Source organism: Atractosteus spatula, chromosome 7, assembly GCF_055471065.1.
Source record: "Atractosteus spatula isolate fAtrSpa1 chromosome 7, fAtrSpa1.hap1, whole genome shotgun sequence".
NCBI lineage: Eukaryota > Metazoa > Chordata > Actinopteri > Semionotiformes > Lepisosteidae > Atractosteus > Atractosteus spatula.
The window spans coordinates 39,036,419-39,051,195 of NC_142712.1; the positions used below are offsets into that span (position 1 = coordinate 39,036,419).

A 14,777-nucleotide genomic window follows, 5' to 3' on the forward strand; every position below is an offset into this window, starting at 1 on the left:
CTCTTTAATCAAATAAAAGAAAGTGAAAAGCCCTCCTTATTGTTAAACTGCGCTTAAACATTCTGACAATATTTTATATTACAGGTGCAAAATGTTTTATGGGAATAATAATAATAATAATAACTGCTTACACTTTATATAGCGCTTTTCTGGACACTCCACTCAAAGCGCTTCACAGGTAATGGGGACTCCTCTCCACCACCACCAATGTGCACGATCCACCTGGATGATGCGACGGCAGCCATAATGCGCCAGAACGCTCACCACACATCAGCTATCAGTGGGGAGGAGAGCAGAGTAATGAAGCCAATTCATAGATGGGGATTATTAGGAGGCCATGATTGGTAAGGGCCAATGGGAAATTTGGCCAGGATGCCGGGGTTACACCCCTACATAGGTCATAGTGATGCTCCTAACAAGGTGTGTTTGTCTCCGTGCCGGGGGGCAGGTGCACAGTGTCTGCGACTGCCAACACAACACGGCGGGAGTGAACTGTGAGCGCTGCGCTGACCTGTACAACGACCTGCCCTGGGGACCTGCAGAGGAGAGGAATCCGCACCAGTGCAAGAGTACGTGTCGCCAAAACACCCAGCAAACATGAGGATAAACAGCCAGTGATACTCTGCTGACAGGGTCGCTTCAGAATTCATTAAAACACGTGACTCTGAATGCTGCATTGATTTCAGTCCTGTTGCTGGTTTATGTTGGCCAATGCTTTCAAGTGCTTTCATTAGAGATTTTGCTTAAAGTTTGACTTGCTTTGTGGGTGTAAAGACAGAAGTAAGGATGTGTTGATGCATATATCTTAAGAGACAAGTGTGTTGGAATAATACTGAAGATATGGACAATTACAAAATTTCCATTTGAAATGTTCCAGTGCTGTGGAATGAAAATCCGCACTGAGACAGTGAATATGCCAAAAACAGAAGAAGTGCACTCTGACCTCTCAGCATTCTTAAGCTTCGACAAGACCCAGGATTGAGATCTGGCCCCTTAAACCTCTGTTGTAAGAGTAACTCTTATCTCTGCAGAGTGCGAGTGCAACAACCACTCCCAGCGCTGTCATTTCGACCCTGTGGTGTACGAGGCCAGCAGGATGGTCAGCGGAGGGGTGTGTGAAAACTGCCAGCACCACACCACTGGCCGGAATTGTGAGAAGTGCACCCCTTACTACTACCGCAACCCCCAGAGCACCATCAGCCGGCAAGATGCCTGCCTTCGTGAGTATTCCTAGAATGCCTCTGTGGGTACTGCCATGAACACCAATCAGCGGAGGTAGCATCTGTAAGTACAGTCCAGCCATAGAATTGGGAGAGCTGTTGTCAACCCACGCCTTGGCACATGGGAATCACCTTTCCACCAAGGCACGGACACATACCTGACAGCACAATTATTAATACTTGCCCCAGCAATATGCCTACGTGTGGGTAGAATGCAATCCGGCAATCCCATTTTAAAAATACTCCTCTGATAGTGGCATGAGAGTACTGTCATCAATTGACATCGGAACACAGAGATTGGCAAGTTTCATATCAAGACCTCAGGGTAAAATCAACACCAACCACTTGTTCACCAAAACATTGTTCACTTCTTGAAATTCTTGAAAGAGATTTCAAGCTGAGAGGCGCCGGCATATCGCCCAGCTACAAGGTTCTGTTCCACACTTCTTCTTAGCTCGATTTTAGTGGATCCAGGATCACAAGACTGGAGACAGGCCGCCTGTGGCAGCTGTGGAGCAAAGGCGGGCTGAGCCGGGCCTTTTCTGCGGTGCCGGAGTGTTTGCTCACTTCTCTCTCCCACAGGATGCCAGTGCAGCGTGGAGGGAGCGGAGCGGGGGGGGCAGTGCGACCCCGAGACGGGGGCCTGTGTCTGCAAGGCCAACGTGGAGGGCCCACGCTGTGATCGCTGCAAGGCGGGGTACTACGGGCTGAGCGCCTCGGACCCTCAGGGCTGCAAGAGTGAGTCACCGACCGGGCTTGTTTGTTCATCGGTTCTCCGGGCTTTGAGATGGCTGCACAGCTGTACAGAACCCTGTCAGACCAACACAAGTGCCCTCTGAAATAGTGTTAGAACAGCTGGGACAAAACACTAAGCACACCATGGAGCAGACACAGCTGGCCTTGCACGTCTTTGCTTTAGACATGCAGGAGAATCAAAGGAAAGCTCCACTTTCCAGGCAATGGGCACTCCCCTCCACCACCCCCACCTGGATGATGCGACAACAGCCAAAGTGCAAGTACACTCACCACACACCAGCTATCAGTGGGGAGGAGAACAGAGTAATGTAGCCAATTCATAGACGGGGATTATTAGGAGGCCATGATTGGTAAGGGCCAATGGGAAATTTGGCCAGGACACTGGGGTAACACTTTCTCTTTTCGAGAAACGACCTGGGATTTTTAATGACCACAGAGAGTCAGGACCTTGGTTTCAAGTCTCATCCCAAGGACAGTGCCCTTTTTACAGTGTAGTGTCTCGTATACTGAGGTACCAAGACCCACACGCGGTCTTAGTGAGCGGGTGGGCACCCCCTGCTGATTCCACTAACACCTCTTCCAACAGCAACCTTAGCTTTCCCAGGAGATTTCACATCTAGGTACTGACCAGGCTCACACCTGCTTAGCTTCAGTTGAAAGCCAGTTGTGAGTTGCAGGGTGATATTGCTACTGGCTGTGAAACAACCACATAAGTATGCAGACGCATAATAAAAAATGTATAATTATATGCTTATGAAAATTCTATTTCCAATTTAGAAAGTGTGGGTGTTTGAGATGAACATGAATACATGCAGAGCTCTGCTTAACTGTACTGAAAAAATCCTCTGTAAGAATCTACTTTATCTCAAACCCTAGAGTGCTCCTGCAGTGTGGTGGGCTCGGTGCGTGAGCAGCCCTGTGACCCCGTGACTGGCCAGTGTCAGTGCCTACCCAACTTCATCGGCCTGACGTGCGACCGCTGTGCACCCAACTCCTGGAACCCCTTCTCCAGAAATGGCTGTGAGCCATGTCAATGTGACCCCCGCAACTCCTATGGCACCTCTTGTAACCAGGTAGTGTGGGAGGCTGAGCCTTGCTATTGCTCATCAGTACCAGGGAGCTTGGAGTGTTGTGGGGACACCTAGTGGTCATACATACGAAACACAGGAGTCCCATTCTCACAAGTAAAGATGAGTCAATATTTGTGTTGTCTAGAACACAGAGCATACGATGCTGTGTTACAGTGTTTGTGTTCGATAACGTGTTGGTTGTGCAGCTGAAAATGTGATCTGTGTATTTCATCGTGCAATGTATTGTGTGATATGTAGCTGACAACATAATGTGCGATTCCTTATGAAATCTTCTTAACAAGCATTTTACTTAGCACCCAGCTTTATACTCAGTCGAATCCTTAACTGAGCAAACAAGTTGCTTCTCTGGGACCTTGGGCAGTTTTTCTACTCAAAAGCTAAAGATCCTAAGTTACTTAAGAATGGTTACAAATGAGAAGAGGCCTTTCAGACCATCCAAGTAAACTTCTGAGACTATTCTAGCGTCTAGTGCACTTTTAATCCTCACATTTAACATGTTTAGGAATTGAAAACAAAGAGTTGTAATTAGGCCTATCTATGAAGCCCTTACATATGCAAGAGCTCAGCTGCAACAACAACAACCAGCAGGTATGGGGATCCTCCAGGATCAGTGTTGGGAATCCCTGCTATTGATATCCTATGGGTCTCAATAGAAATGTCCCAGTTCTGAGACAAAGGACCTGTGGGTTTCTATAGAGAACTCAGAAACTGCCATAGAAAACCTTTAGAGAAAACCTTTAGATCCATTCAACAGGGGTAGTATGACTGACTCCATGCTCTGTGTGCGTTGATCAGTTAACAGGTCAATGCGAGTGCCGACCAGGCTTCGGAGGAAGGACTTGTACGGAGTGCCCAGACAACTCGTATGGAGACCTGCGCACCCGCTGTCTACGTATGTACACTTTTCTGAGTCCGTCTGTCAGTTCACTGTCCATAGCAGTCTCTGGAACTGGCTACGATGGACTGGTGTCCCATCCAGGGCATGCCCCGCCTTGCACCCTTTGCTTGCTGGGATAAGATCTGGCTCTCTTGCGTCCCTAAATTGGATGAAGTGGTTAGAAAATGGACAGATCTGTATCTGTAGTTCTTGGCCTCTCCCTGACACGGCCTTTGGGAAAATGCTCGTGAATCCCAATCGGTGTGTAGGCCTACATCTCTCCGGGCGTTGCAGAGGAGTCATCTTACACAAATGCCTTAACAGTGCTTCCAGACCTGATGAAATGAAAACATACCCACAGCAGATGTCTTGTCAGGAGGTCTTTCCACTGTTGTGGTGAAAGACAATCCTGTCCGTGAGAACAGCTGACAGGCTCTCTCTGGCTCTCCCTCGTCTGCACAGCATGCAACTGCGACCCCTTGGGCACGGTGAGAGCCGGCTGCGACAAGACCACGGGCGCCTGCCTGTGCCAGCTGGGCGTGACGGGGCCGCGATGCGACCACTGCCAGCGCGGGCACTGCGACCGCTACCCCAGCTGCCCTCTCTGCCCCTCCTGCTTCTTCTCCCTGGACAGTGAGATGCAGGGCTTCTCCAACACACTGGACAGCCTCTCCAAACAGGCCATGACCCTTCCAGGCTCTTCTGGCCAGGACCTGGGGCCCAGGATTCTGGGCATAGAGTCCACTCTCCAGCAGATGAGGGACCGTCTTCCCTACCCACCTCCCTCCGACGGGCAAATCACTGAAGCCATCAGCACCCTGCACAGACTGAGGTAAGACATGGTCCCTCCCAGTGTGATAATGGCTTTTGCTGGGTTTTGGCTCAAGTGTTCCAAAAACACTTTACAAAGTAGAGTAAAGTAATCACACGTGTGTGCAATACAGCCAGATTGACATGTATCAGCCCTGCAATTAAAGGAATTACAGATCATTGCCATGTATAGCATGAAATGTGCAGTATATATATAATACGCTCATATTTAATTAACACCTAATCAGTTGCGAATGTCACTACTCGTGAGATACAGTACATTGATGCCTTTATACTGCATGTTCAAGCCAGTATGTAAGGCAAAATTATTTTTTCAAAGCTGCATATCATCTAACAATGACTGTTTCTATGATAATGCAGTGCAGTGTTGCACATAAAGTAACTTTTTTCAGTAATCAAAAAAATAGGTTTAAAAGGTTTAGTTAGTGAATTTAGCAAAAGGAATTTAAGATTGTTGGTCTAGCAGAAAATGCAGAAGGGTTGCTGAATGTGGTCATGAGTTGACAGGCTATGTTAATAAGCTGATTTTTATTTGATTAAGGAATGTTTGTGTGTTTGGTTCGCCCAGGACCAATTTTTGTTTCCATTGTATAAGATGCTTGCAGTATAAAAAGGGACTTTTACTGCAGTAAGAAAAGTGATTGTGATTATCTCATTGTCATGACCCAGCGATGCATTAATTAAATCCCCACCCAAGTGACATCCAAGCTTCTTTCCCAGGGACCAAGCCAGCCGACTGAACCCTGACTTCTTCCTGGTGGACCAGAGCACGTCACTGGACAGACAGATAGACGGCCTGCAGACCACGCTGGGGAGTATCACCCTGCAGTACACCACCAAGAGGGACACCGTGAACAGAATCCTTACCGGCATCCCGACTGGTGAGAGTCTACTTACACCACTGCACCACCAGGGGGCAGAATTCCCCCACAGAGTAGTGCTTCTCTAAAACCAGGATTCTAGTCCAGCAAGAGCCCACATTCAGGCCTGCACAGCACCTAAAATGCTGTCAAGTGTGGCGTCCTTAGTTCACACAGATATAAACAAGGGTAGCAGCGCGGCTAAACAAGAGCAACAGAACACCTGCTGAAAGATTTTTTTTTGCCTCAAAGTGACAGATAGATAAACCAGGTGAACTACCAAAGGATGGATGTATTTTCAAATAAGCATCTACATTCATTCATTCAGACTCAAAAGCATGGGTCATATTTGTGAAACTTTTAGACCCACTGTAGTTTTCTGCTTCCTTTAAATAAGGCAAACTGAATCTTACAAAACCATAAAAATCTTTCAGGAGGCTTAATGAAGAGTCCCTATAGGTGCCTGAAAGGAATTTGTCATGCGTTGGCAAACAAGACTTTGTTTTCAGAAATAATGTCCAGTACACCCTACCCGTAAACTTTATCAAAAAGTTGCTGACATGTGCCCCCCCCCGGCCCTTGTCCTCCTCCAGGTGCCCTGTCCACCATCCAGTCGGCCTATCGGGAGTCGGCGGACGCCATCAAGAAGGCGGAAGGCACCAAGGTGCTGGTGGACCAGTCGGCAAGCCAGCGTGGAGACGCAGCGGCCCTGGAGGGACAGATCCAGCAGGGGAACAAGAAAGCACTGGAGAAACTCAACAGCCAGCTAGCCACTCGCCCTGACCTCACACCCACCGCTGCGCAGGTTCGAGAGAGAAAGAGGGCTGGGAACCAGCTCGAGAGCATGAGAGGAGGAAGGGACAAACTGGAGAGAGAGAACAGACAGAGAAACCAGGCTGAGCTTCCCCTGCCGGCAGAGATGCTCTTCCTGTTGTACTATAAGAAATTCTCAGGGATCACGGAAACTTTCTTTCCTCCCAAAATAATCCTAGAATTACCAAATCTATCGGGATCACAACAGCTATGGATCCATCTGGGGGAGGGTGGGAGTAAAAGTTGGCAGCCTAGTACATGACCTTGCTATTACAGTCTGAGTAGCAGGGAAAATGTAAGTTACTGCTTTGCTCATTGTTATTGCATTAATTCACCAGTCAGGCTGATAAAGCTCTATGAAAGGCAGAGGGAGAAACAGAGAGAGAGCACATCTGAGAGAGAGATCTGTAAGGGAAGAGGAAAAGTGAAAGACATTGGACTGAACTTTGAATGCTACAGTATAGCTTACTGTAGGTATCTTAGTCACTTAAAATGCATATCTGACTCCAAAAGTAGGATGTTATCATACAGAACAGAGAGGTTGGAATAGGAGGGGAAAAAGGCAAATTGGTAATTTGGTACTTTTAGTGACACAGAAAAGTTCTCAAAGATTTTTCGATCATGGTTAAAATGTCTAATTCTAAGCAGCTGAAAAAGCTCACAGCTTCTTAGGTGGAGGGTATGTAGGACGTTGGCATCACTTATGTCCTATCATTAATATCGCTCCTCTTCATCACTTTAGGTGTGTGGCAGCACGCGCTCCACCCCTTGTACTCCCCTGCAGTGTGATGGCCAGCTGTGCCCGGGCCCCAGTGCTCCCCCTTGTGGTAACAGAGCCACCTGCACCGGAGCTCTACCACTGGGGAATAAGGCCATGGCAGACACAGAAGAGACCAGATCCAGACTGAGGGAACTCAGCTCTAAGATCCAGCGAGCTGCAGCAGAGGTATGGCACCACATCACTGGGCCCTGATCCTCACAGGCAGGCATATTACAGCCTGCTCTCACTCGGCTTCATCTTTTTTGTTTTAAAGGTTGTTTAGACTTTGTCCCTTCCAAAGTGTTTCAGCCAGAAAATGAGAAATTCCAGCTAGTTCAATTGTTGAATTCGGAGTGCATCCAGATGAAGAACTTTAGTGAAAACATCATTGTAGCAATTTTATTTTAGGGAAAAAAAACCACAAGCACCTTCTCACCTAGGATGTTGTTCATTTCTGTACATATAGTCCAAGTAATTTTGGTTACACTGATGTCTCACAGATTTGGAAACATGAAAAGCTCCAGACTGTATTATTAGGTGATGAGACATATTCTTAGTGGTTAACCCTATCAGCATCACTTCACCCAGATTAAAGAATATATCATATCAAGCCCTAAAAGCTTGGTTAAATGTTGCAAAGGACAAGAATGATGTAAACTGCAAGGCTGGTATCAGAAGACGTCACACAAGAGACATTTCTTGTTAAAGCATGACAGGACAGGAAACCACCAGCATGAGATTATTACTTGAAAACCTCTAGGATTCACCCCAAGAGAAGTACCTTCTGGATTCACATTCCCAGATTACAGATTATAAAATTGGTATATGGCCACACATCCTACTGTTTAGTTAATAAGATGTATGTCAAAATGGTAGGGCATATAAATATCTGTAATCATCGCCATTAGGTAAAGTGATAAATTTAGTATTGTTATAAATAAGTTGCTATGTCAGAAGTTCCAGGTTAAAGCCTTCCATAAAACATGACCTGGAAAGACACAGTTGTACAGGTTTTGTCTGTAGTCATTATATTTTCATTTCCTAAAGGTTCAGAACAATTTAAATGAAATCAATTAATGATGACTTACATTAATTCAGAGATCTTTTCTAACAAAAGTCTGAATACTCTTCAGCCCACAGGCACTATAGTTCCCTTACCTAAACACATTACATGCTTATCTGATGCAGATTCAGAGACCCCAGATGTATACCATCACTTCACTTGTCAATGTTTTTTCACACAGATCCAGAACACCCAGGATTCAGCCAATCGTGTCAGGCAATCCACAGACAAACTGGCCAATCAGATTAAGCAAGCACGGAGAGACCTGGATAAGGACATGCAGGACACCCGAGACTTTGTCCAGCAGCTGAGAGAGTTCCTGTCAGGTAACAGTCTGTACAGTCTCTTGCAGCTCAGGCTTGAATCAGTCTTATGAGGTGCTACAGAACCTTTTGTGCCCAGTGCAAAATTTATCACTTGTTTTCTGAAAAAAAGCTTTGAATGTAAAGTATAGCAAGAATATATCAGGGATGAAAAAGTGCAACGGTTAAAGAAAAGTTTTGACGTTGTCCTGATAAATATGAGTAATTACTGAAGACAGATCAAATAAAGACTGTTTTCAGTTCTGTGAAACAGGCATGTTGGAAGAAGTGTTTCATCAAGATTAAAAGAGTGTGGCCGCTGTCAGCTCTGTCCCCCACCACAGAGGGTGCTGATTTTAAACCCCCTCCTGTCTGTATGTCCTTCAGACCCTGACACAGATCCAGAAGCCATCCAGATAGTAAGTGAGGAAGTTCTGAACACAAAGCTGCCCCAGAGTCTGGATGCCCTGAGGAGCAAAGTGGATGAGATCAGGAGAATTGCAGCCGGTCTGCCCGACAGCAGGAAAGTCCTGGAGAGCACTGGGCCCGAGCTGGACCACGCCAGAGAGCTACTGCGCAAAGCGGAGACAGCCAGGTAGGACAGACCGTACAGACATTCTACTCTTACACCACAGCCCTGAAGAACTCAGCACAGCAAAGTCCACTACAGTGCCCTTCAGAAAGGATAGTGTGGGACACCAGGCCAACATCACAGCAGGTAAAGCACATTGAAATCATGGTCAAATCAGCTCCAAATTATCCAAGGATAGCCTGGCAAAGAAATGCAGGTATGTTTTGATTCATGCAAACTTATTTTGTGAGTTTTTGGTTTACCATGCCTCAAGAATATATAGCACTTCTTAATTTAGGACAAATTAGAGCTCACCATAACACACTTTTGTACAGTCAGAAACAGATAGCTTGGCAGAGGGTATGAGACCATTTACATTGTGCTATTGTGCACAGGTATGAATGGAAGAGCTTGGGTGACCCTCAGGCAGCTGGGCCATCTCTGTCTCATTCTAGCAATCATTCAGCTCCCATCATCTTTCACTTGCTAAATACATCTACAAAAGGTCTGCTGCAGTCTGTACTTTATGTTTATGTTAAATACAAATTTTAAATCAATAAACCAAAACAAGCTACTTCATGATAAAAAATTAAAAACAGTTTGTAGACAGTAAAAAGATCAAACCTAAATCTGAATAAATAAAATGACTGCACAAAACTACCATTGCTAATCAACTAAAAAAACTAAATTAGGAAAAAATTATTTGAAATGATTAATCTGGTTTCACAGCTATGGGCACACAACTCTACATCTTTCAGCATCCACAAACAACAACATACATTGTACATGAAGCTTAGAAACATTAATGAACTTTTAGTTTAAAGATGGCTTTCAGTAGCATTATATAAACATGAAAATGAATTCATGTGGAATTGTTTTAATATGGTGTTTCAACCCTGTAGTTGGAAGTGAACCTGCAAGACACTCACCCTGTTTAGATGCATTGTTATGCGACATTATTTTTTTAATTCATGCTGCATATTTCAGGAATACAAATCAGGGAAAACACTGCAAATTTTCAGAAGGCCATTTTCTAAATGACTATAAAACAGTGAAAAATAGTGCTGCCAAACTGCAGCAGAACATATTACAAAGACAATGCAGTATCCAACACAGGCCACCAATGCGCAGTACAGCACAACACAGCACAGATCTCTGCAGTGCAGACTAGTTCAGTACAGAACTTCACACTGTCCATTTAGATAAAAAGGTACTTTTTCCAACGTCTCCCTAAAGTGTACAAATACAATACCAAAATTTTTACTAGACATACAGTAAAACACAAGAGGCAGCAAGAGTGGCACAGAAGTTGGCACTGCTGCCTTGCAGTGCTGGGGACCTGGGTGAAATCTATATGGACTCTGTATGTTCTCAATGTGTTCACATGGGTTTCTTTTGGGGGCTCCGGTTTCCTCCCACTTCCAAAAACATACTGCTAGGTTAACTGGCTGCTGGGAGAATTGGTTTCAGTGTGAGAGTGTGTGTTTGTGATTGCCTGCCCTGTGATGGACTGGCACCCACAGCTTGCTGGGACAGGCTCTAACTCCTCCACAATCCTGACTTGGAAGAAGTGGTCAGGCAATACATGGAGGGGTAAATCACATATCAGAGTGTCCATTACAGCTCCATTACAGGATGGATTTTGGGGTCACCAGTCAGCCTTGTGTTGCAGGACCCAGGCCATTCTGATGGAGGAGAACGTGAACCAGGTGCTGGACACGCTGACCAGCGAAGAGAGCTCTCTGAGGAGCCTGGAGACCAACGTCCAGGACACCATGAGGATTGTGGACGGGGTGAAGAATAACATCAATGAAGTAAGCAAAATGAGATTACCAAGGGTAGCTCAACCAGTAAAGGCATAACTCTCTGCCCCTGCTGCTCAGCCATTGGCAACTGGAGCTCAAATATCTCAATAACCAGCTGTACTGGGATTCCTGAAGCACAGGTTCAGGTTAAGCTTGTAGGACACTGGTGACCATACACTGTAGTCAGGGAGAGCTGCATCTCTCCTCTCTTGGAAGGTCAAGTTCTCTGCTATGTGCTGCATGCCTACTTTGCTTAAGAACAAGGCCCCTTTTAAGACTGTGTCCTACATCTTGAACACACAGATATATCCATTAAATATATCTATAAATATATGTATTAAAACTCAAGTACATTTCTTAAGAATCTCCACTCTACACAATATTGTGATTTAGTTTCATCCCTCCTCAGGCCCCAGTTCTCTGTGTAACACAGAATCCAACATTTTCTTCAGCGAAAAAATCGCTCCATCTTTAATATTTTAAAGATGCTAAATTATTATTATGAGAATTCATCACAGTACAGCACAGTGACATGTTCAAATAGTGAAGCACACAGAACCAATAATGACAAGAATATAACCACCAAGAACTGCTACAGTGACATCATGAAAAGGCAGATTGTAGATTAAAATAACTACTTAATCTTACCTTTAAACACTAGACTTAAATTCTCTTTAATATTATTCATTTGGTTTATTCATTTGTGCTTATGCATTTCTATCTTATTGCAAACCACCCTGAGATGATGAGCCATAGAAAATACAAATTATTACACACCTGATGCCCTAATTATATTTTATTTCAATTACATTTGTAGGATTGTACTCCTATTGCCGGGTGTTTTGTATATCAGTAATGTAATGTAGGATATGTGCATGACTGTTTTTGTCCTCAGTGTGTAGTAAAGTACCTTTAGATCTGCAAGGACTCAAACAGGATATCAATTGACTGGTCCTGTGAACAGAGTTTTAAGTATGTCTCTCTCTCGACCTCTCCCAGATCCAAGGCCTGCTGATCCCAGCACAGAAGACTCTGGGAGAGCTGGCTGTGCAGATGGACCAGACGAAGCCACAGCTGACAGAGCTGAGGGACTTGGTCCAGTCCACTCAGCAGTTGGCGCAGCAGGCTGGGGGGGACGTCATTCGTGCTCAGAGTGAGGCCAATGCAGCCGGACAGGTGAGACAAGGAGGGGAGGTGGGCAAGGGAGGGTGCTCATGGGAATGTTACACCTGTGCTGGGGGCAGAATAAAAAGATATTGGAGTACTGCACATACTGCGATCCACATTCATTCTTCGAACGAGCAAAACGTCAAAATACCTACTGAATCTTAATCACGGGTACTGACAGCCCTGAATGCAAAGCTCCCAGGCTTTTTTTCTTATGGTGTCTCTTGGCTGTTCATTGCTTTAAGCAGAACCGTAATACCTTTTTACATAAGGTTGCAAAAAAGGTAGCTGATAGTGAATTGATCTGAGGATGTCACCCAGCCATTTCTTAAAAGAAAACAGGGCACTGGCTTCAACAACATAGCTGGGTAGCTTGTTCTAGACCCTACAACCCTTTGCATAAAACACAACACTGCCTCCTATTCTTTGTTTTAAACTTACTTACCTGCAGTCCCTACTTGTGTTCTTTGGCTTGATAAACGCATTTTGGTGCTTTAGAGAGGCAGCACCAGACATGACTGTGTATATGGAGATGTATTTCTCCATGTAGGGCAGTTGGGATCAGGATTCCCAAAGAAAAGGTAAATATTTGGTTTGGCCCTGCCTAGGTTTTGTGGATTTGAGTCCACTGGAAAAGCATCACTCATGAGCTTGCAATATTGTCGGTGAGAGGCTAATTTCTCCTCCACTCCACACTAGTTCTGCTCTCGGGCACCGGAGAGCTCCAGTGAGTGACTATGACAGCTGGAGGGAAGAGAGGAGACACACAAACCGGGGAGCCTGCATGCATCTATAACACAGGGCTGTGCTGTGTCCTGTGCAGGAGCTGCTGTTGCTGGAGGGCCAGTATAAGGAGCTGATGAGGAAGTGGTCGGGTGGAGCTGGTCAGTCAGGGGGAGGTGCCTCGAGCACCAGACTCCAGGAGCTGCAGCAGGAAGCCAATGACCTGATCCTGCAAAGCATGAGCATGATGAGGACGCTCTCAGGTGAGTCCACCGGGAGGGAACAGCCCCACCTCCTGTTGCTCCTCTCTCAGGTTCTCCCCAGAGTGAGAAAGGAAGACTTTCATTCAGCAATGTGCTTTATATACAAGTACAAAGATGATATAGGGAAAAAGATAATATAGAGTCTGATTGCACGGAGCAGCTTATCAGGCCTCAGCCACAGGGATCAAAGCAAGGACCCAGCGAGGCTGGGACTGTGCCTAATTTTATCCATCATCAACATAGTGTTTGTCAAAGATCCCAAAGACATGGTAATACATGCGGAGCCGAGTCTGCATCTGACTACAGCACAACTTAAATGAATGCTCCGATAATAGGCTCTATAAATCCTTCACACAGAAGCAAAAATAATGTAGATCAAATGATGGTCAAACAACATCAGTTTAGTTCAAGGCTAAAACCTAAACGATCAGTCTTAACCTTGGTATGGGTGAAAAAGCGGATGATTATATATATGCAGCGATCAGGGTGCATGTTTAAGGAAATGGTTTTGAGGACGGAAGCCCTGACCCATGACTTTCCATCCCCCTGTACAGAGAGAGAAGGCTCCCTCCTGGAGGCCAACGAGGAGCTGCTGATCAAGTCTCGCAGGCTGGAAGGGATGGAGGAGGAGCTGCAGAAAATCTTAGATGATATCCGGCAAAAGGCCAGAGTCTTGAACACCTGCCAGGGATAAGTCCCTGTCCACGTCTCTGCACTGCGGCCTTCAGCTCGAGACACATTTCTATTTATTTATTTCTGGAAACAAAAGCTTTCCTTGAAAATGCAGTGCAATTACAAGCTGAAGGTTTGGACAATTTCCTATGTACGTGGAGGTGTTTCTGTCCCATGAGTGGAAGGCAAACTTTGCACAGTTGTGCCCATCATGGTTAAGCAGGGTGGAAAATGTTTACTTCTGATATGGCATATCCCATCACACTGTAGAGAAGCACACGGATATATCTGTGATATCAATATGTTGTAAAGTCTTTGTACTTTATATACAACTAACTGTGTGGCATCACAGCGCCTTTGTGTCAATGGATTTTTGCAATTACTTTTTTTACCCACCTTCAATTTTCTTCCCGATTAAAGAGCATTAACAAGATCTAATGGAGTGTAACCTTGTATTTACAATGCCCGTACGCTTCTATGCTGAGCGGAACACAACTGGCTGGTTATTGGTGGGCCAGGGTTGTGTCGGATTTCCCCTAAGGAGCAGCTGCAGTAACTCGCCAGATGCTGATGACGACGTTAGGGATAGACGCACTGTTTCTCCAACTGGCAGTAAACAGGACTGACTTGATTTACAGTATTGGGAACCTGGGCACAAAAGAGCTTTAGATCTCCTTTAGCCACTGAAAACATTACAAAACAATGCATACAGTTATGCCATTCATTGTTGACACATTGCATCAACAACCATATGTAATCCGTTTTATTATGCACACAATATCGGCCTTCAAAAAACGATTTAGTGCATCACAACAAAAGCCAAAATAAAACAACACTGACTGCCCAAGTAGTAGTGAATTAATAATATGTTGCATACAGCAAAAAAAAATCACAGACCACACATGCTCTTGTAATAAATTATTTTAGTTAACAGCACTTTTTACGTATGATGTCAGTAAGCACATTCGTCAAATAATCGAGGTTATATTCTATGATCCAATTG

The 14,777-nt window shown here is 45.1% G+C and overlaps 1 protein-coding gene across 1 annotated transcript in view; it reads left to right on the plus strand.

The window, feature by feature from the left end:
* lamb3 (laminin subunit beta 3) overlaps positions 1-14,204 on the plus strand; it is a 28,905-nt gene extending 14,701 nt beyond the window's left edge. Inside the window, exons 9-23 of the mRNA XM_088921094.1 lie at positions 449-569; positions 1,032-1,220; positions 1,803-1,958; positions 2,853-3,049; positions 3,863-3,959; positions 4,407-4,776; positions 5,496-5,656; positions 6,229-6,440; positions 7,191-7,394; positions 8,453-8,597; positions 8,961-9,168; positions 10,817-10,958; positions 11,949-12,125; positions 12,940-13,102; positions 13,657-14,204. Of these exons, the coding sequence (XP_088777220.1) occupies positions 449-569; positions 1,032-1,220; positions 1,803-1,958; positions 2,853-3,049; positions 3,863-3,959; positions 4,407-4,776; positions 5,496-5,656; positions 6,229-6,440; positions 7,191-7,394; positions 8,453-8,597; positions 8,961-9,168; positions 10,817-10,958; positions 11,949-12,125; positions 12,940-13,102; positions 13,657-13,796 (2,682 nt within the window). The 3' untranslated portion in view covers positions 13,797-14,204. The remainder of the gene's footprint in view (positions 1-448; positions 570-1,031; positions 1,221-1,802; positions 1,959-2,852; positions 3,050-3,862; positions 3,960-4,406; positions 4,777-5,495; positions 5,657-6,228; positions 6,441-7,190; positions 7,395-8,452; positions 8,598-8,960; positions 9,169-10,816; positions 10,959-11,948; positions 12,126-12,939; positions 13,103-13,656) is intronic.
* The last annotated feature ends 573 nt before the right edge of the window (positions 14,205-14,777 follow it).